This window comes from Pteropus medius, unplaced genomic scaffold (assembly GCF_902729225.1).
Source record: "Pteropus medius unplaced genomic scaffold, Ma_sr-lr_union100, whole genome shotgun sequence".
Classification (NCBI taxonomy): Eukaryota; Metazoa; Chordata; class Mammalia; order Chiroptera; family Pteropodidae; genus Pteropus; species Pteropus medius.
Window position 1 is genome coordinate 12,803,511 of NW_024351729.1, and position 13,702 is coordinate 12,817,212.

At 36.0% G+C, this 13,702-nt stretch overlaps 1 protein-coding gene across 10 annotated transcripts in view; it reads left to right on the plus strand.

Moving 5' to 3' along the window:
- PARD3B (par-3 family cell polarity regulator beta) overlaps nucleotides 1-13,702 on the plus strand; it is a 901,201-nt gene that overhangs the window by 545,993 nt on the left and 341,506 nt on the right. For all 10 annotated transcript variants that reach the window (XR_005649078.1, XM_039844925.1, XM_039844928.1 and 7 more), the window contains 2 exons: nucleotides 968-1,067; nucleotides 8,193-8,308. Coding sequence is in view for 9 of the 10 variants with exons in the window: in XM_039844925.1 (XP_039700859.1) it covers nucleotides 968-1,067; nucleotides 8,193-8,308 (216 nt within the window). In the remaining variant the exon portion in view is untranslated. The remainder of the gene's footprint in view (nucleotides 1-967; nucleotides 1,068-8,192; nucleotides 8,309-13,702) is intronic.

Here is a 13,702-nt window from a genome sequence, read left to right on the forward strand (position 1 = left end):
ACTTGGCATTTATAAATCACAGCTTTAAAATGCACCATTTTATATAATCTTTATACTCCTCCAATAAGGGTATTCTTATCCCCACTTTGTAGATTTAAAAACCAAGGTTTAAAGAAGTTGAACAGTTTGCCTGAGTTTACATAGCATTAGGAGCCATGATTGAAACATGCATTCTTGCTCCACAGATCATACTCTTAACCAGGATGCTCTCTAATGCTTTCTATATATTAATACTGTCATTAATGATGAGCATTAAATGACATGACTTACATAATGTTTAGTACAATGTGTAGTACACAAATATTTCTCAACAAACCTTATTTCTTATTAGTTGTAGTAGTATTTAGGATACATGTCTATAGTTTCATATAGAATAGATTGAAAACATATGCATTTCTTAGTTGGTGGGAAAACAAGGATTCAGACTTTTCTCTTTTGCTCTCAAGACCCCAAAGCCAGAGGTTTCCATTGCAAAACAGGCAAAAAGAGTATTTTTTTCCTCTACTATGTCTAAATGGTGAGTAGATATACTGTCTCATGATTTTTTAAGTACTTTTTGTTACTAAGGCAAATGTTTAAATCACCATATAATCCAGAGCATTCATTATAGAGTCTTGTTTACAAAAAGGTTGTCATAAAAGAAATAGCTTTGTTAATATTCCACAAATCACAGGTAATGAATATATGTCACCCTCTCCTAGGTTGGAAAAGGCAGTCAAGATGTATGGACTTGCCAGAGGTTGCCAGCAAGTCACCAGCATAAAAACATATTAGCAGGCTTAGATTTCTTCACATAGGCTGCATTAGCTCTCATATGAGCCCTTTGGTTCCATACGAGGACTTATTTATTTCAAGGTTGGTTTATATGTTGGTGAAAATTGTGTCTGAGAGACGGACTGAAACAAAACCAGGCACTGAACGATTTCACCTCCAGTTTACTACAGCTTCATTTGTTTTCTTTTTATAGAGCCACTGCTTCCCAGTGACGAATGGGCTGAGAGCGAAGTACCACCTTCTCCACCACCACATCCCATTCTGGAATTGGGCCTTGAAGATTACAGCCACAGGTACTGATAAAATGACAGATCATAAATGTTCCTTGTTATGGTTTTCCTGGGAAAACCCAGCAACCTTATTTTACCTTTCTTTCTTTCCAGAATGGAAATCTCGTAGTAGCTATTTCTTTCACACTGAAAGCTGCTCAGCGTTAATAGCTTAAATGGTTCATATTTCGCTTCCTGGGGTTTTTCATCATTTATTATGAAATATTTAGGAAAATTGTTGAATTTTCTTTTACCAAGTTAAAAATTAGAACAGTAGAACTCAAAGAAAAGTTATATGGGAAAGTATAAAACAAAACTGAGAAGACATATAGCTTAGGTTTTTCTCCTTCATTTGTAATTGGCAAACCTTAAAGATATTTTAAAAATAGCTGTTCCAAGAAAGTTAATGGAATCTAAAAATTAAAGCAGCACCATATATAATCTAAAATATTGAAAAGAGTGCCCAGTCTTATATCCATTCTGTAATAGAAACCAAAGAAATCAATATTTTTTAGACTCACACAAGCATGAGAAAGAAAGAGATTTACTAAGCATACACACCATTCGACTAGTGGAATTCATAGATTTTGTTCTTCTGATGAGTTTTAAAAATCATTAAATTGCTCCTTTGCTATTTTCTGTATTTATTATGGCTGTTAAAAACTGTGTTTTATTCCATTCTATGTCCCATGATAATGCTGTGAAATTTTTTCATTTTTCTTGCAGCAATCCAGCGTTATTCCTATTATACTTTTTACTACAATCTGCTAAAAATAATGCAACACAACAAGAAGATAGCTAACTTTATTAGCTGGAAGTTTACATATATTTAGCTATGTCTAATTCCTACATTTTTGAAGTCAGGTATCTTACTCAAATGCAGTTTCATGAGCGAGATTGATAATCACAGTAACATTCTAGATCAGTATCTCTGGGGGTTTCTTGAAAGAAATTCTGGATATATGTAATTTTGTTCATTCTTTTCCTTTGCGTGCCTCCTGAATCAAAGTTGGCAGATTGGTGGCATTAAAATATCCATTTAAAAAATAATTTTATGTATTCTACTTTAGCATTTATCCTGTTTCTATGTGCCAAACTGTTGGGATAGTGCAAGGGTGAATCAGATGTAAACCCTACCCTCAAGAAGATGGTAGGCTAGTAGGTAAAAGTAACAGCTAGAACGCAAGGTTCAGATGGGTGTAGACAAAATGTCTGGATGTCTAAGGTGGGGAGAATGCTTCCAGATAGAGAAGCGGGGAAAACATTGTGGAAAAAGTAGCATATGAGCTGAACCATAAACTATGGATAGGAGATGGACATGAGATGAGCCCAGGAAGGAAGGGAATTTCAAAGACAGGAAAGGGTAGAAGGAACAGCACAGAGGTAAGAAAGTAAGTTCATTTGTGCAATTTGTATCATGGCTGATTGGCCAGACAGTAAAGCCAGGTGCAAGAATAAGAACTACAGATTTTGTTAATTCGATAGTAGAATCTTACTGTAGGGTTTCAGCGGACAGTAGCATGAGATGACCCAGGTTTCAGTTGTGTGTAACAAGGTTTAAGTAAATGGAGACAGGTTAATATCTACTGGAAGCCAGAGACTTTAGATACCTTCTGAGGCAACTGCAGTGAAAGGTACTGAGAACGTGTGCTGTGGAGGGTGGGGAGGAGCTTTCGGATGAGAAACCTTCAGGGAGAGAGGCAGTTAGGAGATGTCACAGAGATAGAATTGCTGCGAATTAGCAACTGCCTTTTTGAGTGCTTCAGTGTTTCCACAGATTTTTTTTTTCCTTTCATTTTCAGTAAAGCTCTTTCCTGCATGATCTTGAAAAACAGCTTATATTGGCCCTCACTGCTGTCAGTCTTCGTTACATGGTTTGATATGGTAACTTCCATTTCCTTTCCCGCATCTTCCTTCCTAACCACTTGTGTTTAGGCTTTCTGTTCTCACCACTTTACTGATTAAATACTAACAATAATCTCCTTTCAATCTATAGTATGTCATTTTCTCAGGCTTTATTTTTCTTTCCTACTTTATAATATTCGATTGAGTCATTTAGTCCCTCACTCATCTATTCAGAGGTATTTCTGGAACTCTGAGCTAGGCACTGCAGAAAGTACTCAGACGAACTGGAAAGCATCCCTGCCCACAAGGAATTCAGTCTCCTCTTGAGGAGACAGACACACAGATGATTAGGAAGCAGCCTGCTGAGCATTAGATACAAAACGCTGGAGCCCTGAGGAATGAGCCACTGACTCTTGCCTGCAGGTATCAAGGAATGTTTTACAGGAGAAGTAGTGTTGAAGCAGTTCCTTGAAGAGCAGAAAGGAGCTTACTGGGCAGAGAAGTGGTGGGAAGGGCAACTGAGGTTAGGAAAACCAAGCGATGGGAGAGGGAAATGCAAAGTGTGTTCAGTATGCCTGAAGCATATGCTCTTTGCGGGGAGAATCAATGAGAAGGGCATTGTCTGCCATACTCCATGAGCACCATGCTTCTCCGGAGAGCAGTGGAGGAGTATTGAGGGGTTTCAAGCCTGGGTGACATATCAAGTTGAGCAGAGTTCTGTTGTGGAGGATGAATGGAGGGAGGAAGCCATAGACAAGGATATCAGTCTGGGGACAGGCAAAAGAAGGGCTTGAATGAAGGGAGCTGCAGCATAGCTGGAGAGGAAAGGACAGAACCAAAGACATTTTTGAGGTAGAAGGAACAAATCTAAAGCTTCGAAACTCTCTCCCTCCTGGGATCCGGTAACCTGCTCCATCCGGCAAGCTGCTGTGTTGCCTAGGTGACCAGCAGCAGTGGAGTTGGATGTGTGAAACTTGAGGAAGTATGGATGGCTGAGCAAAGGAGGCTGGGAGGCTGTCCTATCTTTCAAAAAACAAACAAACAGAAAATAGTTAAAAATCCTCTAAAAAGGAACAGTGGTGCTTTAGTGATGGAGCCAGTTTTATGAAGCAGAAAACTGTATTGCATGAGGAATAAAACAAATTGTAGCAAACTCGATTCCTGTACTTTGAATCAAAATTAAATCAGGAATTTACTGAACTTATTTGCACTGTTATGTCAATGATTATTAAATAAAAGTTTATAATATGTACGTCCAAATAAAAAAGTAAATAAACATAACGGAAATATATTTTCTATTGTGATATCTTAGGGACACTTTAAGGCAAATTAACAGCAGACAGAATATTGTTGAATCTTATTAACAGTTTAGACAATATTTGGTTATTCTCTACATGTTCATAAGTCTCTCCCTTTTGGTTCTCTCATTTCTCTCGCTTGCTTGCTCACATTCACACATGCACACACGCACACGCAGACACACACACATGACCTGCATCTACTCTCACTCACAGTAGCCAGTTGTTGAAGCCTATTCATTGACACCTGAGACTTCAGACATAATTTTTTTTTGCAAGCCCCTCGAAATCTTCCTCCCCTGCTTTTACTTCAGACAGTTCTTGAACATTCATGGCTGGATTTTATATGTCTTTCACATTCCTGATTTGTCACCACATTCTGGACACTGGCATATGTTTCATGCTACCCTTATTTATTCATTATGCAGCATAATTTGACATTGAGTATCATTTCTATTTGATAGATTCCCTGGTTGTTCATGCTGAAAACACAGCCTTTATCTAAGACATGTCTTTGGCCCGCTGTCAACTTCCAGCCTCCCACAGTATCCACTGCAGACCACTCAGCCATGCTAACTCCCTTCAACATTAAAATATGGCACATTTTATAGTTAATCACTGTGTCACTCTCTCACTTCGGAAACTTTCAATATGTAGCATAAAATTGCAAACTATTTTACTAACCTAACTTACATGTTTAAAATATTTTCACATTAACTAATCCAATACTACACTCATTATCTAAGTGCATTATATGCTCACAATGCCTTTAATCCCATGATGTTTACTGCCCTTCTTAAATACCTACTAATCTGATATCAGCTTTATTTTGCCTTATTTCTATTTTGTACTGTTACAAGAAGGATCCTTCTATGGAAGGTTTTCAAAGCGGACCCTTGGTCACATTTAAAACAATGGTAGCAGATTTGTATATCAGTATGATTAATTTAATGGACACATTCAGGCATATATGTAGATATGCATATATGGATATACATATCTATATACATATGTATGAGTATTTGTTACATGTGTATGTATAAAGCAGCTTTTTATTTATTTAGAGAGGTCTTTACTTGATGTTATTGCATCAAGTGGCATTGCCACCTTGTGTGTATGCTTTTGTTTGTTTTTTCTTTTTCGAGATGGAAATAATTGTTACCCAAGAGTCTGGAAACTTGAGTTCTTATTCTTAATTTGTCAACTAATGCCTGGTTTGGTAAAGTCGTCTAAGATGGTGAAGCGAGTTAACCAGTATGTTACTCATTTGGGTAGATTCCCATAGTCTGCCTTGAGCAGAGGACTTTAAATGCAGTGTCGCCTAAGCTTTAATGAGGAATATTCATGTTAGTTCTAAACCTCCTCCCTAAAGGCTTTCATTATAACGTATGGCATCTGTTTTGATTGACTCTTCGGTTTTCATTTATTTCATGATACACACCACTCTATTGAAACCAAAGCTAACCTAAAATGTAAGCAGAATAATAGAGTGAGCAAATCTACACTAACAGGGAAAGTTTTGATTTCTGTGGATTCAAGATCAGCAATAACCTGTGCCCCAGGCTTACTCACCAAAAGTTCTTGTGGCTCTGAGAGAAAAGTTCAAGACCCCACAGTTCTGGTCCTGGCTTTGCCACTGGCCAGCTGTTGTGTATGACCTTGGAACATCATCCTCTTATTAGGCCTCCGTGTCTTATCTATAAGATGAAGAGTTAGATGTGGTGACCTTTAATGCCTTCTGGCTCTTAAAGTCTGTGATTCTATGAAGGCCATGAGTCTTTCTGACACTAAAACCACATCATCACAAGAGATCAAAAGATGAAGAACTAAGTGCAAATAAAGGTCAGATAACACATTTAAAGGCAAGTGCTTCCAAACATCAAGGCTCAAGGAGAAGCTCATGTTCACAGTAGCATCTCTGAATTCATCCTTAAAATGGGCTGAAACAATTAGAGTGTTGCTATTATGCTAGATCAGTGTCAATAGCATTAGTAGGTCAAGGATTTTTGTTCACAGTTGGCATATTTCACCATCACTTGATACTACAGCTAATCCTCTTTATATATCAGTGGCTTTATCCATTGAGAATGTAGCCAGACAATAAGAAAGAAGCAAAAAAAAGAAAAAAAAAAAATAACTGAACAAACAAATAAGAAAACAGCTATAATTCTAAAGAGTAGATTTAAACTTCTTGAAAAATTTTTGTGAAAACAAGTATAATTTCTTCACTGGAGAGCGTGCCTCAGGCTCTTCTTATTCAAAGACCACTCTAACCTACAGAAGTAAAGATAAGGTTCAATAGCTCACTTATTGAACTCTCTGTGCTAGGCACTAGAGTCAGTATTTAACAAATCTTAATTTATTTAATTCTTACAACAACTTAATGAAATTTATAAAGTTCTATTACTATTACTATCCATTTTATGCACTAGAAAACTGAAGGAATGGACTCTGACATTTCACTGTCAAGTCCAGGGCCCTAACCATCACACCACATTACCCTTCTAAATAGGAGCAGAGAAAGGCTCTTGGTCACAGGCCTATTGAGAGGCTGAAAAAACAAGTCAAAGAAATTGTTAAAAGCCTAGATAACTCAACGAGCTGAATGAAACTTACGGTGACTTGGGAAGCAAAAGCGATTCTATTTATCTGTTCAATTGTTTCCTAAATGCTTCTATAGAACTGACCCTGTGGCAGACACTATCCTCTCCTGGCAGACACTATCCTGCTTACTTTACCCATTTTATACATAAGGTAATTGAAGCACAGAGAGGTTCAATCACTTGCCCACGTCCCATAGCTAGTAAGCAGCAGAGCCAGAATTTAGAACTGGTCAGACATGCTCTGGCATCTGTGCTCTTGAGTACTGTGCTGTGCTGGCCTGTCACAGGTACTTCTTAAATCTACCCACTATGTAAAAATAACAGAGGCTCATTCATTCATTCAGCAATGTTATTATAGCTGCATATGAATTTTAATATTGCTCAGAGGCAATATTAATTATGAATGACTAACGAGTTTCAAGAAGAGATTAAACTTATTTTAGTATATTTGATTAAGAAACTGAGATCCCCTATACATTTTAGAAGGGTTCTCATTCATAATTGTTTATTTTGGGGGGTTGTTTTATTATTTATAGTGTCAAATCCCAACTGTTTGAAAAACTCAGTGTCAGTACTTTCAGATTTACTAAGGATACTTGATTTGAGTTTTCACTGTATTTAAAATTAGATAAAGTTATGTAGAAATGAGCTACCATATTTACTTTCTAAACATATGTAATTCCTTTATATAATCCCCTCCATCCTCAACCAAAATAAATACAACATTCAGCAGAAATGGAATTCTTTGAGATTGACTACAAGTACTAGGAAGCTTATAATGGACATTTGATGTATCTTGTGTCTAAATTGTCAGCTGTGCCTTTCCTGTTATTTTCTTTTGGTATTATTGATGAGCAGACTGTTTGTTCTGCATTAACATTAGTTTTAGAAAATAGACCTTAAAATAGTAGAAAACGAAACTACTGCAGCCATCAGTCATTCAACGGGGTGGTTTTCTCTAAAGGATATACCCTTTCACTTATCTTTAAAGGAAGAACATGCTTAGCCCACAGAAATTTGTTAACCTGCTTATAGACTTTGCTAATATCTGGCGACATCCTTTGAAGTGCCAATGTATTCCATGCTTGCCTTACACACTTAAAGTTATATATTGTACTGCAGCATCCCAATTAGCGGAAATCAGTGAAGAGGAAAACACAATATTAGCCAGAGAATATTTTATTTAAATTGTAGAGTGCGATAAAACATATGAAAACAGAGTTGCTACATCTCATAAACCTGAGATTCAAGAATTGGTTTAAAAAGCATGGTCAAGAACTGCAGAAAGAGCGATGAGGGACTCTGTTCAAAATGAGAATTGCTTCCTTTTAAAAAAAAAAAGAGAGAGAGAGAGAAAGATTTTATTCTAAACCTAAATACGGTCTATGGCTTTTTTTCCGCAGCTCTGGGGTAGATTCAGCAGTATATTTTCCAGATCAGCACATCAACTTCAGATCTGTGACACCAGCCAGGCAGCCTGAATCAATGAATCTGAAAGCCTCAAAGAGCATGGACCTTGGTAAGTGAGGGTGAGGTGACATCCAGGTCAGCTCTCCAGCCTCAGCTCATCTATCTTCCAAAATGCCCTGCTTTTGTTTCTTCAATTCCAACCTTAGGGGGCAAGGTCTGCTGAAGCCTGCAGGATGGGATAATGGTCATCCTATCTTCCTGTCTTCTCTCACACACTTAATTGTAATTACCCCTATTTAAAAGAGAGATAAATGACTTATTTTTATCAAGTGGTCCATATAGGTCAGAAAAATACGACTATTCCTTCCGGAGGAGTTGAATGCCATAAGCATCTTTAAACTCAACTGCCTTTGTATCTGTCCTCTCGCTTCCATTTGGTACCTTTCCTGTTGCAGGGCCTTGTAAGATAATGTGGTTAAATGAATCATCTTCTACAAGGCTTTCCATCTCTATGTGCGATGCATAGGGATGGCAACACAGGATTCATCTCTTTAAATGCCCATCTCAAAATCCTGTGACACTGGAAACAAGAAGGATGCTTAGGTTTGCCAGATAGAGGGTGTCAGGGTACTCTGGGTCTGTGCCTGAGCAACTTCAGTGAGGTTCTGAGCCCTGCAGAGAATTTCTAGGTGACCGTTGGCTCCCAGGGCACAGCAAAGGCCCTTGCAAATGCCGTTCTCCAGGCCCTGGAACGTGGGGCCCCACAAGACATTTCAGATACCCAAGGACATTGCTGCCCTCCCATGGGCTCTTGGAAAGAGAGAACTATTAGAGAAGAGAGTGGGTGCAAAATAAATTCTCAGCAAAATGTTTATTGCTTCCTGCATGCTCAGAGGCCAAGCTTTGCAAATGTTTTTTTTCTTGAGGCGTATTGCATATTTCATTAGTAGCGACAAGAAAATAGAATAATCAAAACTGCATGTTCCATAAAACAATCTGATAAATAGTGCTTATCTATAACTCATTTACAGGAGTTCAGAAAAATGTTCAATCATGATGAAACAAGAGAAATTGATTCTATTTTCTATAAATTAAACAGATCACTGGGATACATTTCCTCTAATCACCTGTAGTGAAAGACAGATAGAAAGCCTTAACAAGGAAGCTGTCTTAAGCACTGGTCAGGAAGGGGTATTTTCTCCAGTGTGAATCTTTGACAAAACAAAGGAATAATGTGTGACAGTTACATAGGTTATTACTAATAATTTAAGGGGCAATTTATTTTCATAGAGTGCTTGATAAACATTTCCTGTTCTGTCTTCCCAATTTCTCTATGGAGAAGATGAATGGATAAAAACTGCTCTTAATTTGGGGGACCAATATGTTACTGTTTTTCTCATTTAATTTTAAAAGAAGCAGTAGCCAGCAGTATGGTTCTAAGAAATCTCTGCAAAGCTAAAAATACATCCATTTTAATTTAAGGAAGAAAAAATATTGTCGAATCGGTCAAAATAAAACCTAAGGCAGAACTAGAAACATTTTTTTATATATTCTTTGTTACTGAAAACTTTGTTTTTGAGAACTTTTCTCCTTTAAATTGAAATAGCCCTTGTAACATATGTATGGTTAACAGTCACCCATTGCGTTTTATTGTATTTATTCTATAAATGACAACAATAATCGGGATGATTGTTCAACTTACATAATTGAGCAGAGGTCATGAGCCATTTTCTTCAGGACAGAAGTGCCAAACTAAAAGCATCGGCTAAAAAAAAATTCACCATAAAGCAGAAGCAGGAAAATATGCTGTAAAAACATTTTTAAAGTAACCATCAGAGTTTGTTCCCTTCCAGGAAATGCCAATTTAAAGCTAACAGTCTTGCAGAGGCTCTAAGGGTCAATATTCTAGGACAATTCTGAACCTCTGTCCCCAGAACAATTGAGTGAGCTCAATAAATGTGTTGATTTTCTCGGTAAATAAACTCAGATGATACCAGAATGATAAACACTGTGTCTTTCCTATTTGATTAGGTGAAAAGAATATTGTGAGTAGTTTAGTTTTCTGTGTATAGCATTAAGCCAATATAAGGAATTTGCTGAATAGGTTGATGACTATGCTTACAGCAGTAATCTTTCAGCAGGGTTAAGATCCATTTTTCAAAAAGTAAAAGAAAACCAAAAAAACAAAACAAAACAAAAGCCCTCCCATTTATTATGTAATTAATTTATGTTGGATATTCCTTTTTTTTAAAGTTTATAGGAATCTTCAAAGGCTAACAGGCCCCATCAGTACCTTTTTGTTTGTTTTTGTTTGTTTCATTTTTGCTGCTGAGTTTAAGCAAGTATTTTAACCTGCATACTAATGGGTCGTTGTTCATATGCTCAAATTATTTTAAAAGTGAGTGGATTCCATTTACTTATGTTCACTTAAGTTTTCCAAAGACAGACACTCCTTATAAAAAAAATAATAAAGTGTTCTCATCCCCATCACCTTCCCCTGTTCTCCAGACACAAGCATAATGTTAAAATAGTTTGCTGTGTATATCCTTCTAGAAAGCACACTACGCATTTGCTGTCCCATCTATGTACATGTCTATATCACATTTGTTTCTTTATAATAGTTGTGTGGTATTATGTTATATGATTGAATCTTGATTTATAATTTACTTTTTCCTTTTTGATCAAATTTGGGCTTAATTGAGAATTTTAGTTTTGTTGCTTTTGTTGGATTAGAGGAATCTATTTGTATTTCTTATTCTACAATTTGCTTATTCTCATCTTTTGCCATTGTTTCCATTTGTTAATTCTTTTTCATCTTGAGACTATTACGTGTGTTGCAAATAATTTCTTGCAATCTATTATTTGCCTTTTTAGTTCAAGCCTGATATTCTTAACTATTAAAAAGGGTTTTGGCTTATAGTCAGAGATTTCCATCTTTTCCTTCATGACTTTTGGGTTTTATACTTATCTCATTAATTTCCTTCTAGTGCTTTTAAAGGCTTTTTTTTTAATGTACAGAAATCCATAATATGTTTTTATCCATGGTTTATAAGATGGGAAATTTTTTCTCCACAGAAACAGGCAAATTATTAATAACACTTACTGACTTTTGCATCCTTTCCCCAGTAATTCAGAATGCAGTCACATTGAATACTAAATTCCCTTACATACATCGGTTGGTTTCTAGACATGCTGTTCTGTTGATATATTAGTCTGTCCCATGACAGTGTCACCCTTTATAAATTATCATGCTATCTTATTGTATTTTGATAATTTGTAGGATGATCTTCCTGATTTTTCTTCTTTTACAAAATTACTCTGATTCTTCACATGCATTTATTCTCCCACATTAACTTCATATTAGCTTATCAAAATAAATTTAAAAGTTAAACAGGAATGCTTCTATGGTGTATGTGCACACACACATGTGTGTCCATCATGATGTTTGCTGATAGTTCCTGATAGGAATGTTTCTATAAGGTTAAATAAGCTTCTTTGTATTCCTAGCTTCTTAAAAAGTTTTTTATTTGCTCATTTTGTTTAATCAGGAATGGGTGTTGATTTTTATTAAGTGATTTTTAAGGATCTATACAGAATGCATTTTGTTCTTTATTTTATTGATACAGTGAATTATATTAATAGATTTCCCAATATTAAATCTTTGACTCTTTCTGAATGGCTCTAAATTTTTCTCTGTACTTGAAAAGGGTAGAAATGAGTAACACTATCTGTGTGCTCTAAAACATAGGTCTAAAACTCTGATCCTATTTTATTCAGTGTCATTAATTCTTGTATATCCATTGTAGAGCTTTTTTAAGACTATTCTGCCTCAATATTTTGTAGATACTTTTGCTGGCATGCATGTAGCCACATTTAAGTCAGATCAGGGATGATTAAAATGATGAATAAAAGGAAATTTATTTTTAAATAATTGGATGCAACTATGCTTATTCAAAGGGGTTAGGGTGTCATTTTCTGGGTTTTCCAGAAAATCAATCTTTTCCTACTAATTGTAGACTTTCCTCTATTTACTTAAATTACCAGAATTACTGTGTTCAGTCTGGATCCCTTTAATTTGTTCATAATTGAGCTTGTGTGGGTGTTGAGTTGGAAGCTCTCAGGAGCTGAATAACACAGCTGCCTCTTTGGCCTTTGGCATAGGGTTTTCCCCCAAAGATCTGCCCTTGTTGGCAGTATGCCAGAGGGTTACATTCAAAGACTTTTTGATGAGGAATAAACATCTTTAATTTCCTGGCCTGGTGTTTTATGACCCAGTAATACTATTTAAGTATTAGTCTGAATTATTCTAGGGATAGTACTTCAGTATTTTGGCCCATTCATTGACCTGATCTATATAGCCCCATTCAAAGTTAACTTTAAAACATTTTCCACAACAATATTTTTTTTAGAGTTTTCTCTCCTGTCTCAAATCGGCCTCCTTCTCCCATTTCAGAAGGGTGTTCTGTAACACAGGAGAAGACTGAGGGCAGTGCAGATGGAAGATGCTGGCCAGCTGTCTTGCCTCTGTTCAATGAGAGGAAATGAGCTTAAAGTGATGCATGAGGCTTTCGGGCAAAATTTTAGGAGGTTTCTTGACAATGATGGTTGTTAACATTCCATGTCTTGCAGACTCTCAAAAAAAGCATGTCAGTCATCCCTAAAATCAAGACGATAAATAAATCGACCAATTTTCTTTTAAAATCTGTGATTCAGCAGTTTTAGTTTTTGTTAATTGCTTGTTCAAAATTTGTTGTGAGACAGAAAATATTTGTAGATACTACAGTTGAAGAAAATTATAAATCCACTGATTTCTCATGTCAACAAAGGTAAATATTTGGGTCACATTTTAAATATAACCCTTTCATACACATCAGACATTCCTCTCAGAAAGTAGTTAGGCATCTCTAGTATCAGATCGAAGATGGGTATTAAAAAAGTCAATTAACCCCACTCTGCTTTTATAATACTTTCTTTTTAAAGCTAGTTCTTGTATAGTGAGGTACTCCTTGTTTTTATGTGAGATACTTCTATATGCGTTTTTATTAGGAAGTCAAAAATCCCGAACACAATACATAGGAGAATTTTTATAAAAGAGTGCATTCTAGTAACTGTGATGCTGGTTTATCAATTAATATATGTTATGTGATATGTATAATAAATATTAATATAGTTTTAATATAAATGTTTATTTATATGCACGGATCTTCTTTATTGTTCATCAATAAGTAATATCTCCGAAGATGGTGAAAGCTGAATCAAGTACTTCTATCTAAGGTATAACTTAAACTTATTAAAAAAAAAAAGACCTGATTGGTAAAGAAGAATTAACGGTAACACTAAAAGAAAGTGTGTGCCATCTCTAATACTTGAGAAAGAGTATAACGACATAGTCAGGTGTATGCCCTAAGCTTTAGGAAGTCAAAATTAAGGAATTACAGAGAATGTTTACTTTTTCATTAAACAAATGTTTATTGAGCCTAGTGTGTTCCAGGAAGTGGATTAA